We start from the raw sequence: 19,433 nt of genomic DNA on the forward strand, positions 1-19,433 counted from the left end.
TTGTCCTTATGTACAAGGTGTGCTGGTTCAGGACATGTTGAATCTGCTTGTTATGGCAAACAAATTAAATTGAAGTTTGCAAGTCAGTTGTGTAAAAGGAAGGAACACACAACTCCTCTGTGTCCTTTGCAGAATAATTCAGACCCCAAACCAAAGGCCAGTGTAAGTTTGTGTCTGGCTCAGAGAAGCCTTGATTTATCTAAGTTGCTTCCCACTATGACATTGACTTTAAAAAATAAAAAAAATGTAGGAAAGTAAGATGCTTAATAGACACAGGAAGCCAAAGGTCTTACATATCAGAAACAGCTGCTAAAGATCTATGCCAGGATGTCAATGAATTACATGCCTTGGAATGTGAAGTAGGCACTTACCTAGGCCAAGAGACAAAAGAATTTAAGCAAATGTCCACAGGAATAAAACTACTAGATAAAAAAATAGATTCTGTCCCTTTGTTAGTGGACAGAACTCTAAATATAACCATTGAAGTCCCAGGAATGAATGAAGTTATTAATTACTTCAAACATAAGAACATTGGCCTTTTAGATGAGACCTTCTATGAAAAAGGAAATCATGAAACAATAACTGGATATGCTTTTGGGAATTGATACCTTCCAGTACATGTCCTCAGTAACATGGAAGGAACTTCTAGGTGGTTCCAGTCTGGTAATAAATAAAAAAGCAGCCCCTATGGACACAGTATTTAACTTTCTGAATAATAACCAGAGTAAAACTTTGATAAAATCCTTGAAAAAGAGCAATGAAGTCACTAAGCCCGCAAACCAAAACAATGATCAACCTAGTAATGGATCCTCTTAAGTCATACTTTAACCCTTTAGAACATATTTTGGAGGATAGTGAGGTTGATTATGGACTAGAACATCTCTTTAGTTTAGAATCCATGGGCATAAAGAAGGACGACCAAGAATTGGTGTCCTTTGATAAAGACAAATTGATAAGTTTAAAGAAGGTATAACTTTCAAGGACAGATATTCCAACGTAGAATTGCCCTTGTATCCTGATAAAATAAAATCAGTCCCTCCAAATAAATTTGTTGCTCTAAAGGTACTAGACCGGACAGTGGATCACCTAAAAAGAAAGGGGCTCATCAACAAATACCAAGAGGTGTTTGATAAACAACTTGAGGATGGAATAAAAGAAGAAATTCAAGTAAAACCTTCTGATTATGATAAATATATCTGGATTCCTCATAGGCCTGTCATTAAGATGGAAGAGCAGGTTACAACTAAAATAAGACCTGTCTTCAATTGTTCTTCGAAAACTAATAAAGAATTACCCTCGCTTAACAAGGCAGCTTATCCTGGAATAGACTTAATGGGTTCTATCCTAAAATTGCTTTTTTACTTCAGAACAAATAAAACAGTAATGCTTAGTGATATAAAGCAAGCATTCCTGATGGTCAAATTAAAGAATGAAGCTGACCAGAATAGATTTTGCTTGTTCTGGAAGAGAGGAGACAAACTAGTAACTTATCATTATAAAAATATAGTTTTTGGTTATACTTCGTCTTCTTTCATACTAAACTATATCATGAAACATCATGCAGAGACATTTCCAGAAGATAAATGCAAGCAAATACTAACAAATAATTTTTACGTGGACAATTTGCTGATAACTGGCAATGATCAAACTGAAATGAAAAACTTGTAAAAGCTAGCAAGGATGAACCAAGGAGGATTTATATTAAGGTCTTGAAACTCTAATTCAACTGAACTGAGAGACCAAATGGGTTCTGATGGCAGACTAGTAGAGCATACATGTGAAGAGGATGAAGGACTAGGATACAGATACAATGTAAAAAAGGATACAATGAGTCTTGCCCCTTGTAAGATAAGACTCCGAGGCAGATACTAAAAGAAAAAATCTCTGTCTAATGAGAAAAATATGGAAACTAAATGTTGGCTGGGATGAAAAACTACCCAAAGAAATAACAGACAAAATAAAAAGTTTAAGCTGAGACTTAGAAACGTTGTCCGAACATTCCTTCCCCATACAAGCACTCAATGAGCAAAATTCTTATTGACTGCATATCTTTTGTGATGGCTCAGTAGAGTCCTATGGCTTTGTAGCCTATGCTCTGAGTGAAGATAATTAGGCCTATACCTCTTTTCTAAAGCAAAGGTAGCTCCTCTAAATAAGAGAAATGAGAACAGTCTCCCTAATCTAGAATTGATGGGTGTAATTTTAGCATTTAAATGTTTACCAGTGATTTTAGAAGCCTACAGTAATATGCAATCCCAATTTATAAACATCTCTGTTGATGCCCAGGTTATCCTAAATTGGCTGATTACCAAGGAACCCAAAGTAAAGTCCAAATTTGTCAGGAACAGAGTATTGGAGGTAGAAAGCCTGAAGAGTGAAATCACAAAACAATTTAAACTCCCTGTGGCATATCACTATGTAAACACAGCAGAAAATCCTGCTGATATGACCACTAAGGGATTAACGTACAGTAAGTACTTAAGCAAACTAAAATTCTGGCTTGAAGGTCCAGACTGGCTAACAAATCATTCTGAGAAGTGGCCTCAATACCCTTTGCTAAGCATCTCTCCTGATCATAAACATCAGATAAGTACTTCCTTTACTTCCCAAAATAATAAAGTAAATATTCTGATTATGATCAATTATTGAGAAGCACAGGATACTTATTTTAGTTCCTAAGCAAATTAAAGGGTTATGATCTTAGAAAGAAAGCCAATGAATACTGGATCAAAATAGTTCAAGCAGAATGTTTTGCTGATGAAATTGCCTTTTTGAGAGTGCCATCAATAATGCTAATAGAGTTCCTCCTTTAGTAATGAATCTGAACTTATTCCTAGATGAAAGGGGAATCCTAAGATCTAGAGGTAGAATAGCAAAGTGTTTGTACTTCAATTTCGATGTGCATAACCCTATAATGCTCCCCAGAAAGCACAGGTTCACATCATTAGTAATAAATTACTGCCACTTGAAAGTACAACATTTAGGCATAGGCACTACTCTAAATTACCTAAGGGAACAAGGATATTGGATCCCTAAAGGTAGGGCAGCAGTCAAGTCAGAGTTGAGCAACTGCACCACATGTAGCCTACCAAGTATAATGCATTAGCATTTGAGTATCCTAAATTTACTAACATGCCCAAGCACCACATGAACTTGGTTAAGCCCTTTATGCACGTAGGTGTAGATTACACAGGTCCCTTTTGGGTTAAAAAAGAAAGCAGTGACAATACAGAAAAAATGTATATATGTACTGGTATTTACTTGTCTCAATATAAGAGGAGTCCACTTTGAACTGCTCCCTGATATGTCTTCTAAAAACTTTATTTTGGCCTTTCAAAGATTTTGCAATAGGTACTGCATTCCACAGTACTTGTATAGTGATAATGCCAAGTCATTTTTAAAAGGTGGATCTATACTTGAAAACTCTCTACGGTCCAAGGAATTTCAATCCAAGCTAGAGAAGTGTAATATAAAACATGTTAGAATTCCTTTATAGCTTGGGTTGGCTCGACCTGGGAAAGACTAATCAGAGTATTGAAAGGCAGCCTTTATAAGGCAGTAGGAAGAGCCAAGTTGACACACTTTGAGCTTTTAACAACACTCTCTAACATTTGACTTGCCATAAACTCAAGGCCTTTGACATACAGATAGTCTAGAGTTCATAACACCCAGTTTCTTCCTTAGACTACATAGCAATTCCTCACTGATACTAAGAGAAGATGCTAGTCAGGTCTGGACTGACGATTGTAATGGCCCGAAATGCACTACAATTGTAATGGTATTTTTCCCCATGTAAACAGAGTTAACGTGGGATGTTTGCACATCCGATTATATATGTATGTGGATTTCTCATGACTGATTGTGAGAGAGAGAGATTTACATAGATTTACATAGAAAATCAGACCACACAGACCCCATGGTCCAGACTTGGTGGTCTGTCCTTAAACCTAAGTGATTTTACATTAATCAGAAGACTCCAAAACGTTGCGTTTCTACTCTAGTTGATATTAAGTTGAAGGACGTGACGGTCGAGCTTATTTTTGAAGGAGTCAATCGTGTTACACTGGACCACTGATGGTGGAAGCTTATTCCATTCTCGCACTACAACGTTGGTGAAGAAAAATTTGGTGCAGTCTGAATTTACTTGTCTACATCTGAGTTTTACGCCATTGTTCCTCGTCATAAAGTGTCATCGATCATAAACAATGTTGATCTGTCTACATTCGTGAATCCATTAAGTATTTTAAAACATTCGATCAATTTTCCTCGGAGACGTTTCTCAAGAGAGAAAAGGTTAAGGGTAGAAAGCCTTTCTTCGTAGGATTTGTTGCGCAAGGAAGGGATAATTTTCGTTGCCCGACGCTGAACACCTTCTAATTTAGCAATATCCTTTGCATGATGGGGAGACCAAAACTGTACCGCATATTCCAAGTGGGGTCTGACTAAACTGTTGTAGAGCAGGAGTATTACATCTTTATTCTTGAAAAAAAAAGTTTCTTTTAATGAAGCCCAACATTCTGTTCGCTTTATTTGCTGCATCGATGCATTGCTGTGAGAATTTGAGGTTTGACGCTATTTTGACCCCCAAGTCCTTGACGCATTGAACGCTTTTGAGTTTAACGCCGCGCATTTCGTAATCAAACTTCTTATTCCTCGTTCCAACTTGAAGGACCTGGCACTTGTCTACGTTAAAGGGCATCTCCCATCTATCCGACCAAGCTGAAATTTTGTGCAAATCCTCTTGGAGGCTTTGCCTGTCTTCGTCAGTGAGAACCGAGTTACCAATCTTTGTGTCGTCTGCAAATTTACTAATGAGAGAGAGAGAGAGAGAGAGAGAGAGAGAGAGAGAGAGAGAGAGAGAGAGAGAGAGAGAGAGAGAGAGAGAGAGAGAGAGAGAGAGAGAGAGAGAGAGATAATTTACATAGATTTACATAGAAAATCAGACCACACAGACCCCATGGTCCAGACTAGGTGGTCTGTGTGAGTCCACGGACACATCTCTCCAGGATGTCTTTCGATGTGAGATCATCATAGACTAATCTAATCTTCCTCTCTGCCACTTCACCAATGTTGATCACCAGGGATTTCTTGTGCTTTATTTCATCTTTCCTCTTGCCTTCAGCTAGTGCTTTTTGGTAGAAGCACCATGAGTCAAGGCCTTCTTTGCAAAGTCCATGGCGGGGATTTTCATCAGTACTGAATATGTGATGGAAGCTACTCATAACAGCCTTCTTCATTGTCACAAAATCTGTGCCAGCATTATCCCTGATATGTTTGCCAAAATAACTTTGCATTTTGTCGATGGCTTTGTCAGTCAGCTTGTCCCGTCCACCAAGAAGACTCCTTCGAACTTTTGTACCCTTCCTCGTTGTCGTGTCCACCTTTTCCTGGTCCCGTAATTTCCTGAGCTTTGTCCCCAGTCTCTTCTGCACGTGGTTGATGCACTCCAGCTTGACAACTTTAGTATGTTTGTAAGGGCCATTCCCGTTGTTCATGGCCAAAAGAGCTTTGTAAGTACTGGCATCTCCATCTGAAACCAAGTTTTCATACTCGAATTTCATTTCTCGAGATTGTGAAAAGAGACGTCGGGCTGCTTCTGCCTCCATCCCACCAGACGGACCTTCATAATTGATTGTGCATTCTCTATCATCGTGCTTGGTCTTCCACCTGTTGTACTCCTCTTGAGTGATCTTAGAAATTCTGAGCTGATGCTTTCTGATGGTGCAGTGGTAACAGTACTTGGTCAGAAGTTCATAGTCGATGACGAAGCCCATGTGCACCTCAATTAGGACGCCCATGCCAACTTTGGATGTGTGACCTCTCTTCATCCAGGTCCCATCAAACGACACGTCAACCTTCAGGACACCATCTTCATCAGGTTTATTGTTAGTTCGCTCTTCATAGCACTTCCTGATAGCTGCGAGAATTTTTGCTTGTTTGCTGTCATAGTGCTTTTTCATCTCATCAAATAAGTACTTCAGGTGTCTGTAATACTTGAAGTGGCCAATTGGTTGCATTCCTAGGGCACCCATCATTCTTCTCATGCCTGCAAATCCAACATCATCTATCACAGACAGGTATGTCAATGATATGTTGGTCCTCAAGATCTTGGATGTCTGACGCCCAGCTATCACTGCTTCCGGTTTCGAAGTGTTCTTGAAGTTACAGCTTGTGCAGTGCATGACTATGGTGTTTTCGTATGCATCAGGCTTGAAACTATAATCATAGGCAGGATCTGGGCATGAACAATGAGAGGAAAGTAGGCTTTTCAGCCTCCTTTTCGTCAGCATGACAATCTCGTCGTCACTTTCCACATCTTCATCTCTAGTCTCCATGTCTAGAAGATTTTCTCTAGCAGAGAGTAACGAGGTATCTTCTGTGTCCTTTCCTTGACTCTCCTTTGCGTGGGATGTGCTGGGCTGTGATGTGCTTGCCGTGGGAGTGACGAGTGTGGCGGAGAGTGGTGGTGGCGAGTGCGTGGGCGGCACGGGTTCATCTGACGCGGTGGTGGTGTCAGGTTCAGCATACTGTATTTTTCTCCGTTTCACATCGATGCTCTTCATCCAGGCATTCTTACTCTGCTTCTTCCTCTTAGATACCCGTCCCATGGCTGTGAGCAGGCAAAAAGCAGGAAACAGCGGGAAAATAAGCAGCGGTCTCGAGTCTACGCGAGGACAGATGGCGAGCGTCTACTCTCCTTCACAGCTTGGCAGGCACTAGCATCTCGGGCTTCTCGGCTGACAGTCCCAGATCCCCACACACACTAGCTTTAAGTGTTGCCATATCATGTTCACCAAAAAATATAAGGATTTTGCCGTTCTTTCCACAGTTTTGGGGGAAAGAACCCGACGCTATCGATGTAAACAAACACACATGGTTGAGTACCGGACCTTTAAATGGGATTTAAACCAAAAGTATCGCGTGTTTTACCATAAATCTTTGTGAAATGATAGCCAATGTGTAACCCAACCACATTTTTTTTTTCACAAAAAGTAATATTTTTCATATTTTTTCGGTCTTCAAACCGGACGCTCCCCTTAAGTAAATAGTGAGAACCCAACAGGGAGATTTCAATGACTACATATTTGTAAGATTATTTATTTAACAGTATACAGTGTATAGTATGTATATCTGAAGAATAATGCTATTTATGGTATTTCATGCTGCTTTGTGTATGTATATATCGTCCTTTCCTTAGGAACAGCTGAACTGTTCATGGGTTGACCGTCAATGTTTGGAGTGGTGCCGCGAAAATTATTTTGGGGCCGACTCTATGCATTTGGGGGATATCCACAAATGTGGGAATCCACAAATAGTGAATCCACAAACGGGGCTATTTCTTCCAGGTAGCTTAAGATCTGTATTATATTGTTGTAACCCAAGGTTTATGCTCTGTCATTTTTGATAATGATATTATGAGGTAAATATTTGTCACTGTGGTTCGACCAATCAGCTAACAAAATATAAGGTTCATTGTTAAAATTTTGCGAATTCATATTTTCCATTCTACAATATCAATCAAATTCTTGCACAGGCAGATTGCCTTAGGAACAGCACAGACAAAAGATGAAAGTGACTCCACCCACAAAAGCATCAGGACTTGATAATAGTATGCTGTGCAAAATTATACTCCCAAACAAGCTGTGTTGACGTCAGGCAGCAACTTACCTCAACATGGATCAGGCCTCTGCCAGATGGGGGGTAAGACACTTCAGCCGTCAGCCTCTGGTTATTCATGATTTGGCTCTTCAGAAATGCCTTGGCCTGAAAATTAGGGTGCATCAACTAGTATAAAAGCTGAATTGTGTGGAAATCAAATGAATATGATACTGTGGGTAAATATCATACAGCATAAATGGTCACCTTTATAAATCTGCTGTTATAACACCATGAAAAACAATACTTGTGAGTGGTAGTTTCTTTGTGAGTAGACTGCCATGACCCTGAGATTATTCTTGAGAAGAGTGACTGGTTGATTTTTGAAAATCGTTATTAATGATTATATTGATGTGAAAATATTATGGAAAGTCAAAGCCACTATACAGATGAGAGCTACTACAGTCCAAGTCTTCTAATCTCCAACCACTTCTCCTCCTCCTCCCACATCCAGACCAGATTTTTTAAACTTATCTCCTACAATTTTTATTGTACAGTTATGTGCCTCACATACAAGGAAGGTCAAACTGTGATCTTTGGCGTAATGTAACCAACGCAATTTTCGATAAAGATTTTTTCTTCATGAAAAATTTTGGCATAAAAATGGAAAAAATATTTGCAAATATTTTTGTCACCAAACTACAAAAAATCTGGTTGCTACATTGAACTACTGGGCTTCTGTTTTTGCTGAGTGTTTGTTTCACTGAAATTGATGCATAAATGACTGAAAAGATATACAGTATTTCAAAGGTGAAGAAATCATGTTTTGAGATTTTTTTATCATTATTATTATTATTTCATTTATTTATTTATTATTATTTTTTTTTTTTTTTGCGTATTTGCCTATGGCGCTGGTAAGCTTGCTTGATGGGGCCTGATGGTCGGCCCCAGCCCATCGTGGCGCAGGCAAGTGTTTATAGTGGCGCCATCTTGCATTGGCTCATGCTGCCCCCCCAAAGCTCATCTTTGATTCTAGTATCTAGAGTCCGGGTTGATAGGTGGTCTTCTGGACAGTGTATGGATAGTCTTAGATCACTCGGCAGTGACTAAAAAATCCCAGCTTGTGGCACCGGGCGAGGCACGAACCCGCGTCGTCTTGGACACAGCGCCGTCACACTATCCACTCAGCCACCGCCTCCCCATCTGTTATGGCCTGTTAAAGTTTCAAATACTTTCCAAGACTTTTTTCCCATTCTATAAGGTCAGTTTTGATATGTCATTTGATGTGTTTTCTATCCTCTTTTCATATCAAAATAAATAATTACAGTTTTTTCTTATTATGAGCATGAAGGATTCATTGAAGGTCAGAAAGTCATTGTTATTTCAGGATCCTGTCCCCACTTTCAGGGGTTGCCTTTTTTGAGAGGGTCTCAGAGTTGTTCCTCTTTGTTGACAGGTTGTTTTTAGAATTCTCCTGCAGCATTCATTTATTCACACAGGGACAGCACGAATATAAAATCATTTTCTATCCTCTAGGCTCTTGCTAATGATTTCATTTTTCATTCATTATCATTTCATTTTTGCTGTCAGGCTCTTCTTGTTCCTTCTGATAATGTTGATCATAAAACATACCTTGATAAACCATGCTCCTGAGAAGTAGAAGGAACAAGCAAGACTGATTCTCGGGACACTGGAAAGTCATGGATCATGCGGGAGCTCCATGACATGAGTCACAGGACACATGGCTTTGCTCATGGACCATTTCCTCTAACTTCCTCCATTTGTTTGTTATGCTTTTCCTCTTCTCTCTGACAAGAGATGGTTGTCTCTTCTTTACTGATGTTCAAGACCAGGGGCGGGTAACCTCCGGCCCGCGGGCCAAATCCTGCCCGAGAAGGCCTAGCGTCTGGCCCGCCACCCTGCCCGGCATTAATATTGCAATCCGGCCCGCGAAACCCCAGACAAGAAACAAAACAAAAATCTGCCAAACAGCATCTACTGACAGATACTGTTCGGCAACTCCGCGCCTCACTCTGCCCTCGGATCCTGCCAGACGCCAGTGTCCGTTGGACTTTCTGCTGCCGAGAAGAAGGACGTCATCGTTAGACTGTCAGGCAACCTGCAGAAAACAGCTTTGCACATCCGCAAGCAAACTGCAGAGGCGCGCCAGTTATGAGGTCTCCCGCTTCCTTGTTCGCCGGATGAAGCCATTCGCATATGGGGACTTCATCAAGGAGTGCCTCGTCTCTGTGGTGGACTCTGTCTGTCCAGAGCAGCGTTCTGCCTTTGAGAGCGTGTGCCTTTCGTCCCGCACCGTTCTTCATCACATAGAGGAGGTGTTGGACAACATGCACGACTCACTCAAGACCCGCAGCTCAACCCTCGTCGCCTTCTCCCTCACTCTTGATGAATGCACCGACACGAAGGACATGGCCCAGCTGGCTGTTTTCATCCGTGGGGTCACCGCTGACCTCCAGGTGTGTGAGGAGTTCCTCCAGCTTGTCCCACTGCGTGGCACCACCACTGAGCAAGACATCTTCGACACCATGCTTCAGTGTGTGAAGCAGCACTCCCTGGATCTCTCCCGTCTTGTGTGCGTGACGAATGAAGCCCCGTTCACACTGTGCCGACTCTGGGCCAAGACAACCCAGCGACTACTGCATTTGACAAGTCGACTCACACGCTCCAAGAATTTTTAGGCGTCTTGGTGTCGGCTAGCATGATTGCCAACTGTTTGAGACATTCTGCCAACTAGTTGGCAGAATGTCTGTGGCATGCTGCCAACTAGTCTCAAGACGAGTCTCAACGGTCAATTTTTTAAATGGCGCCATGTCTATGACAACCACGAATATGCTGACCGATTGGCCGACAGTCTTGACGACAGTCTTCCGGATAGTCTGTCAACTGGTTGGCTGACAGTTGCCAAGGAGTTGGCCAACGGTCTTCCTGACCGTCTGCGCGACTGTCTTGGCGACCATGGCATCTTGGCGAGCCTTGCCGATTCTTAAAATACGGAATCGCTCTGTATTCAAGAATGAAATGTATCGTTCCGTTTTGAACCAATAGGAATGGCATTTGTTCCATATAGTATTTTATTATCTGAATGGTCAAGCTGATAATTAAGTATCTTAAAATTGTAGTGAACATATTTTTCGGTTAATCACAAAACCAGCCTGTAAAATTTGTCAAAGGTTCGTTCTAAAATACATGTAAAATACGCGACGTAACGTCCCTCCCCCAGCAGCGTGCTGCAGCTGTCACTCATTGCATGCTCAAGAAATTTTAGGGTTGCCACCCGTTCATTTAAATATGGATCCATTCTGTATTGGAGAGTGAGATGTAGCATTCCACATTTTTCTGACCTCAGGGTGGCAACCCTAGTTGTGTCATTCAACACAAGAGAGATCGAGGCAAAAGGAGTGCGTGCATGCATACTGTGCGGCTCCCAAGTTTGTGCCAGTGAAATGTAACCATGCCCAGTTGTTATTGTGCTTGTGATTGCAAAATAAATATATAAATTTCGTGATGGCGGCAGTGTTAGCCAATATTTCTGAGCCGACAGTCATCACGAACGTCCTTCATTAGACAAAGACTGTCTTCATGACAGTCCCTCATCATTCTTAAGTAGTCGGCACAGACGACTGTGCCGACAGGAAACTGTAAAAATTTGAGAAATGGCCCCGACAGTCGTCACGACTGTCTCAAGACAAGCCAAGACTGTTGACGACAGTCGTCACGACTGCCCCAAGCCTCCCTCAGACCTCAACCGGAAGTGATGGTTGGTCCAGACTCTTGCTGACTCTTGTCGTGAAAGTTTAGCATGGAATACTTTTTTGCGCTACCCCTCACAACTCCAGACTCCCATCATGACGTCGGCACAGCAGTCTCAAGACCTCTTTCAAGACATGCCCGACCCTTTCACATCAACACCCAAGACCTCGTGTACCCTAGAGTCGTGGGTTGTCTTGGCCCAGAGTCGGCACAGTGTGAACATGGGCTTGATGGTGCCCGGGCAATGATTGGGGAGAAGAAGAGTGCCGCTTCGCTGCTAGTGCGCCACTGTGAGGCCGCCGGACACACTCAGCCCATCCACAAGGTGCACTGCATCATCCACCAAGAGGCCCTGTGCGCCAAGTCTGCCAACCTCTTTGATGTCATGTCTGTCATAGTGAAGGTCGTCAACTCCATCCTCTCCCACAGCCTTAGCCACCACCGGTTCCAGGTACTGATGGACGAGGTGAACGTGAACTACAATGACCTGCTCTACTTCTGTGAGGTCCGCTGGCTGAGTTGTGGGGCCATGCTGTCCCATGTGTGCAACCTGCAGCAGGAGATCGCCACCTTCCTCCGTCAGAAGAACCTTCCCCACGCTGATCACTTCTCCGACCTGCGATGGCTCATTCACCTGGCCCTGCTCACGGACGTCACTAAGCATCTGAACGCCCTTAAAGTGAAGCTGCAAGGCAAAGACATTCTCATGGCAGACATGCACGCACACATCACCGCCTTCGAGATTAAGCTGCGCTTGTGGGAGGATCAGTTGGCTATTGGTCAGTTTGTGCATTTTCCTCACTTTGCTGCTTGTGCCCCTGACGACATGGACCTGGACACTTACGTTAATGTCGTCGCCTCTCTGTGGGAGGAATTTGCTTCCCGTTTCGCAGGTGTCAGGCCGCTGGCTGCGGACTTCAAGCTTTTCACCGCCCCCTTTGAATTCCCCATGGATGATGCCCCTGCCTACCTGCAGATGGAGTTGGTGGAGCTGCAGTGCAACAATGAACAGAAGGCAAAGTTCCACACCTCTGTCATGCCCCGAGAGCTGTATTTTCTCTTTTTCTATTTTCCTACACGTCTTCTGCGTGTATCGAAACACATGAGAAATTAATCACGACAAGGTGAGGTTATTTGCCGGCTGCCTGGGCTGGGATTGAACCCACGACCAACGTGACGGGAGAGCCACTCCTTACTGAGTCGGCCAAAGAGGTACCCCACTGGCTAAGTGGGTTATGGGAGACTCGTTCATCAGGCATAGTCGCCGCACTACACGACTTTCCCCTCTATGTAGATTAATTTCTGTGTGTTGAGACCTTTAGACTGTGACCCATTTTGGTGCACTATTTCACAATGTCCCCGTATAGACATACCTCCAACACTTTCCATTTTCTATTACCCTCGGAGCATGGGCCATCCTACCTGTTATCCCTTCGGGGAAACTCAACAGAACTGCAGGAGAGGATACCCACCGCTATGCCACCACTGTCATGCCCCAAGAGCTGTATTTTCTCTTTTTCTTATTCTCCAACACGTCCTCTGCATGTATCGAAACACACAAGAAATTAATCAAGATCAGGGTATTCGCCGGCTGCCTGGGATTGAACCTGCGACCAGCGTGACAGGAGAGCCACTCCTTACTGAGTCGGCCAAAGAGGTACCCCACTGGCTAAGTGGGTTATGGGAGGCTCATTCATCAGGCATAGTCGCTGCACTACACCTCTTGTCCGCTGTCCTTCATCCGTGACCTCGTCCTTCCTTCTAGCAATTTTCCAAAATACATTGTGCATGTTCAACGCATCATGGCCATGTTTGGCAGCACCTACTGTTGCAAACAGCTCTTCTCCAAAATGAAGTACATGAAGTCTCACTTTTGCTCCCAACTCTCGGACCACCACCTCAACGACATTCTTCTCTTGTCTACCTCGTCCATCGAGCCGGGCATTGAAACACTTATTCATGGCAAGTAGCACCAGCCGTCTCACTGATTTGTATGTTTTTCAATAAAATTCTTGTATACAGGTAACTCTCGATTTACGTGAGTATTGCGTCCTTGAAGAGGTCGCAGAAATCAAAAACAATGTAAATCAAACAAGAGGTAGGTTTCTGTCGAAAAATAAATATTCACTTCATTCAGTGGAGAGAGAGAGAGAGAGAGAGAGAGAGAGAGAGAGAGAGAGAGAGAGAGAGAGAGAGAGAGAGAGAGAGAGAGAGAGAGAGAGAGAGAGAGAGAGAGAGAGAGAGAGAAAATATCCATATCACCGATATATCCCCTCAGGCACTCAGTCTCAGCCTCACTCGTGTGAGGAAGAAATGAGGGACGCCATGAGCGACTGGCTAGTATTGGTACCGGTACCGAGCAGTCTGGTACCAGTTCCGTACCGTATAGCTGGTACCGTTAGTACCGGTACTGGTACCGGTACCTGCCCACCCCTATTGTTGAGTAGCGTGGCAGCGTGGGTACTGTATTGTTGTTCAAGTGGCGCGCAGGAAGAACTGAGCTCAGCTGTGTGGCCGCGGCGCCGTGTGAGTCCAGTTGCGTGAGACATATGGTGGCCACTCCATAAGATATCGCATATAAGTGGAAAAAACGTGTAAATTAAACATTTATTTGGATTTTGGACCCCGCGTTAATTAAAAAACCCGTAAACCAAACTCGCGTAAATCAAGAGTTACCTATATAATGTATTGTATAAAGTCACTTTGGGGATCTCGTTTGTCACTCCGGCCCGCGGCCTGCTCCCAAAAGTCTCATCTGGCTCTCACTCTGAAAAGGTTGCCCGCCCCTGTTCTAGACGGTTTGATAAGTCTGTTCTGGTGTACAGGCAGCATGTAAAAGAGAAGATGAAGAGTTGTGGATGAGATGTACTAATCCTACCTTCCTCTTTGAGCTTACACTGCTGCTGTGCACTACACTCCCCAGTTACAAATACAAGAGTCTAAGCTGCTGAGTAGAGATGTGTTCTGAAACATATCATTGAAATATATGCAGTTTTTTACAACATAGAAAAACTTAGCAAAGCAGTAGCTTCGCAAGTTGAAGAAACACAGAGTAGGGGTTATACTTTGGGGCCATATAATTCAGCAGATATGGGGAATATAAATACAAAACTTCATCATGATGTTGCCAGATATTGTAGCTCTGCCTGGAGAATTTTCACCAGAAAGTTATATTTTGACCCACCTCCCCAACCCTTGACTCACCTGATAATTCTTTTCATCATCTTCAAGGTAGATTCGACTCAGATAGTAGAGCCTGGCCTTGGGGGTCTCTGAGGCAATTTCCCTGGTGATGAGGGCCAGCTGTGACAAAGCCACACACTTCATGCTGCCCACCTCCATCAAGTTAACATGCCAGTGCTCTGGAGGGGATGACTGCTCCTCGCCCTCCATCCTCAGCGAGCAGCAGCTGGCGGTGCAATGGCTCCTCACCATCACACGCTCCCAGCAGCCATTCACCTTCAGTGCATAGATCTGTAGGCAAGCAAACCCAAGTAACCTTCTCAGTTTTACAATATGACAGATGTATATAATGTTTATCAGACAAAAGCACCATAGCTTATGTGAAGAGCAGTGGCAGTACATGTGGATGACTGCACTCACCATCCTGGGCACCACCCTCTCAGCCATGGTGGGAGATTCCCCCAGCTGGGCTGCCAAGGCGGTTCTCACTTCAGTGGCCTTCTCTCGGCTTTTCTCCGTCACCGCGAAGAAACCAGTCCCCGAGATCACCTCCGTCACCCACATGTACCGGACAGCCCTCCTCATGTGTGACCGTGGTCTTCCCTCTGCTGAGGAAGGGAGTTAGTGTCTCATTCACTCTCCCAAACTATTCACAGTGAGGCTAACAAGGGAGTACATATGTACTGGATGGCCGCCCTTATGTGTGACTGTGGTCCCCTGCTGAGGAAAGGAGTCATTGGCTCACCCACTCACCCAAGCTATTCAAAGTGAGGCTAACAAGGGAGTACATAATATGTACTGGACAGCCCTTCTCATGAGTGGCTGTGGTCTTCCCTCTGCTTCCCAAGCTACTCACCATGAGGCTAACAATTAATGGAGTGCACATGTACTGGATGGGCCTCCTCATGAGTGACTGTATTCTTCCCTCTGCTGAGGAAGGGAGTTGGTGCCTCACCCATGCACCTAAGCTACTGGCCAGCTCCTCATGAGTGACTGGCCTTCCCTCTGCTGAGGGAGTTAGTGCCTTACCCACTCTCCCATGCTACTCACCATGAGGCTAACAAGGGAGTAATACATGTTTTTAAATGCATCATTCAAAACAAAACAAAACAATTCAGCACCAGCTTGGTGCTGCTACTAGGATAATAGCGGTGCCAATGGTATCTAGGAGACTCACTGTCTGCTCCACCCTCTGACTTCCTCTGTGTGATTGTCAACATGGACAGGCTCTTCTGCACATAGCACTGCTGGCATAGGGACTCCAGACTCTTGTTGGGGGTGTGACTGAGAGAACGTTGCCCCTCCAACCATCCTGAAATGAACAGACTTAATAGATTTCAAATACACAGACCCTATGGTCCAGACTAGGTGATCTACCCTTAAAAATGCCCACCAAGACTTCACATTTCTGCCTTAGTAAATATTAAGGTGGAGGAGGAAGTGGTTGGGTTTGTTTTCAAATGAATCAAATAGGTTGCATTGAACGAGAGAGAGAGAGAGAGAGAGAGAGAGAGAGAGAGAGAGATGTGGGGGGGAGGGACAGATCCTGCAAATTACCGTCCCATCTCGCTCCCGTCAGTGGTCAGTAAGATGCTGGAGTGGATCATTGCTGAGCAGCTGACAAGCCACCTGGAGGAGCACCACCTCATGTCCACACACACGGGTCAGCCACCGATCTGTGTGGACGTGGGAGGACGGAGCTCCCGAGGGATTTTAACTTTTTAAAGGCGTTTTCAGTAGTGTCACCGTCAAGTCAAACGATCACAAACAAAACAGCATTTTTACTGAAAACGAATTACAGCCCCGCTGCCAGACAACAAGCGCCACCACCCAGGAATAACTCGTGTACATCACTCTTCGGACCCAAATACTCAAGAGAGCACATTGTTGGAGGTAGGAAGATAGAGGAATTCAACGATTTGTTCCTAGAGGATGACTACATATCACCTGTGCTTAATCCTTTGTATATCCCCCTCATCCAGCAGCACAGGCGAATTCTTGGTGGGAGAAGTTGTGTTTACAGTTCGCCTGTACGAGTTCTGAGCCAACTCTAATTTTCTCCTTGTTTTAGCTTGATGTCAACTATAATATTCCAAAATTATATACAGTCATCCATCAAATACTGGTAACTCTCGATTTACGCGAGTATTGTGTCCTTTAAGAGGTCGCATAAATCAAAAACAATGTAAATCAAACAAGAGGTAGGTTTCTGTCAAAAAATAAATATTCACTTCATTCAGTGGAGAGAGAGAGAGAGAGAGAGAGAGAGAGAGAGAGAGAGAGAGAGAGAGAGAGAGAGAGAGAGAGAGAATATCCATATCACCGAGATATCCACTTAGGCACTCAGTCTCAGCCTCACTCGTGTGAGGAAGAAATGAGAGACACCATGAGCGACTGGCTAGTATTGGTACCGGTACCGAGCAGTCTGATACCGGTACCGTACAATATAGCTGGTACCGTTAGTACCAGTACTGGTACCGGTACCTGCCCATCCCTATTGTTGAGTAGCGTGGCAGCGTGGGTACTGTATTGTTGTACAGCTGTGTGGCCGCGGTGCCGTGTGAGTCCAGTTGCGTGAGACATATGGTGGCCATTCCATAAAATATCGCGTATAAGTGGAAAAAACGTGTAAATTAAACATTTATTTGGATTTCGGACCCCGCGTTATTTATAAAAAAAAACGCGTAAACCAAACTCGCGTAAATCGAGTTACCTGTAGTACGGTTTCGGTTTTATACGGATTGTCATAGATTTTTATAGGATTTTTAAATTTCCCGTTCGTCACACCAAGTAGCCATGGCGTGAGTGGCAACACTGTTCTAACAGACTGCTACCCATGCACATCCCTCAGTCCATCTGTGTGCACAACATCAGGAACATTGTTTTGTCAGATTGAAACCTTTGTGCTTTCCCTAAGTCCATGTGTGTGCACAACCTCAGCTATGCTTCTCCATTACCACATAACATGAACATGGGACCCAAGAGACAAGACAAAACACCTACTAAATCCACCCCAAAGTGTTCGTGAAATGTATTCACCTTGCAGAAGAATTCAGATTTAGAAGAAGTTACGTTTTGGTATGAGTTAAGTTGCGGTAGAGAGAGCATACCACGTGAATCTGGGTTCCGCCTGGTTGAGCTTCTACTCGCCGGCCAAAGTTGCCAGTTATGCATTATCTGCTGTAGTGTTTCCACGCTGGGCAACTTAGCCATCCTGGCAGCGGTCCCTTCCACATTGTCAGCGAGCGAGCTGAGCCATGTCATACACTCAAACTCTCCGGATTACTCTCTACCACAGTTTCTATTGCTCTCTAATTCATACTTGAAATAAGATACGAAACGGTAATTGTGGAGATTGACTCTGCGCCTCGAAAATACGACATTACACCTCCATATTATATAGCTAACCCCATCACTACGGCCGGGCCAAAACAGCGCCCCGCGTCATAGCCGAGATCGCCACGTGCGCCAAATTTCAAATGTCGCTATTGAATATAACAAGTGTTCAGCCATGAACTCAACATAATCATCATGTATTATATATGAAAACATGCAGAATTAAATGGTGCACATAAAGAAACTCACTACGGCTGGGCCAAAACAACGTCCCGCGCCGTATCCGGGATGGCCGCGCGCGCCAAATTTCAAACGTCACTATTGAACATAACAAGTTTTCAGCCATAAACTCAACACAATCATCATGTATTATATATGAAAACATGCAGAATTAAATGGTGCACATAAAGAAACATAAATTAATTGATAATAATGAGATGTAAGCATAAATATAGATAAAATAACTCGTATATTGGCTAAAGCGAGACAGGATGCAGTATGCGTGTCCTTGGGTATGGTACGGGGCACGCAAGGACGCAGTATACGCGTCCTTGTGTTGAAGGGGTTAAGGGACGCATATTTAAACTACTGCAACTGAATTTTAAATAACCTGACCTCTAATGGGGGGGGTTCGCCCCCTTCGACACCCCCAGCGTGGTAATTACACGTACTACACTGTGACTGCAGAAGAAAATGTATAACTGGCAACTTGGGCCCATGGGTAACAGCTGAGCCAGGTGGGACTCGGATTCCGTAGGAGTGCCCAGGAGTGTTTCTGGGGGGGGGGCACCAATTTTATACGGATTTTCGAATAGTACGGGAGTCCTGGGTCCCTAACCCCCGTACTATTTGAGGGACGACTGTATTTCCTCACACGCACATGATGATTATGTTAAGAGAGGATGCAAGAAATGCACCAACATATGAAAAAACAGCTCTGCTCCGGGATTACATAGCCACGAATTAGAGTCGGACAACGCTTATATGTAACGGATTTCGGATAGAACGGACAAGGTCCGAGGGTCAGAAATCATGGGACCGACCAAGAATAGTTCTTGAACCAACCGCACCCCGTAACTGCAACAGCGTCGGCTAGCCACCTCGCCCTCCTCCCTTCAACTGCTGTCCCATCCATCGGTAACTGTAGTCTTTTTCAGCCCACCTAATGAAATGTTTTCCTCCTTGTGGTTTCCATTCAAATGAAGAACATATTTACACAAGAAAGTCTGATGCATCAATCCAGGACATAAATGTAATGGAAAATAGCCAAGTGTTTGTGTGTGTCGGTACTGACACAATTTAAAGGGATCGATGGGGCAAAGCCCTCGTTAGGTATTGTAGTTTTAGTTTTAGTTTTTTACAACAAAGGAGACAGCTCAAAGGCACAAAAAAAAAGAAACTATAATAAAAAAAGCCCGCTACTCGCTGCTCCTATAAAAAGAATCAAAAGAGGTGGCCGAAAGAGAGGTCAATTTCGGGAGGAGAGGTGTCCTGATACCCTCCTCTTGAAAGAGTTCAAGTCGTAGGCAGGAGGAAATACAGATGAA

The 19,433-nt window shown here is 43.9% G+C and overlaps 1 protein-coding gene across 2 annotated transcripts in view; it reads right to left on the bottom strand.

The window, feature by feature from the left end:
* Positions 1-19,433, bottom strand: part of LOC126991775 (uncharacterized) — a 63,831-nt gene that overhangs the window by 26,475 nt on the left and 17,923 nt on the right. Inside the window, exons 3-6 of one of the 2 annotated variants that reach the window (XM_050850453.1) lie at positions 15,728-15,862; positions 14,971-15,155; positions 14,572-14,841; positions 7,669-7,764 (exon numbers count right to left, since the gene is read on the bottom strand). In XM_050850453.1, coding sequence (XP_050706410.1) covers positions 7,669-7,764; positions 14,572-14,841; positions 14,971-15,155; positions 15,728-15,862 — 686 coding nt within the window. Of the gene's footprint in view, positions 1-7,668; positions 7,765-14,571; positions 14,842-14,970; positions 15,159-15,727; positions 15,863-19,433 lie in introns of both variants that reach the window. The other variant, XM_050850452.1, reaches the window with a different exon arrangement.

The sequence above is a fragment of the Eriocheir sinensis genome, unplaced genomic scaffold (assembly GCF_024679095.1).
Source record: "Eriocheir sinensis breed Jianghai 21 unplaced genomic scaffold, ASM2467909v1 Scaffold336, whole genome shotgun sequence".
NCBI classification, from domain to species: Eukaryota; Metazoa; Arthropoda; class Malacostraca; order Decapoda; family Varunidae; genus Eriocheir; species Eriocheir sinensis.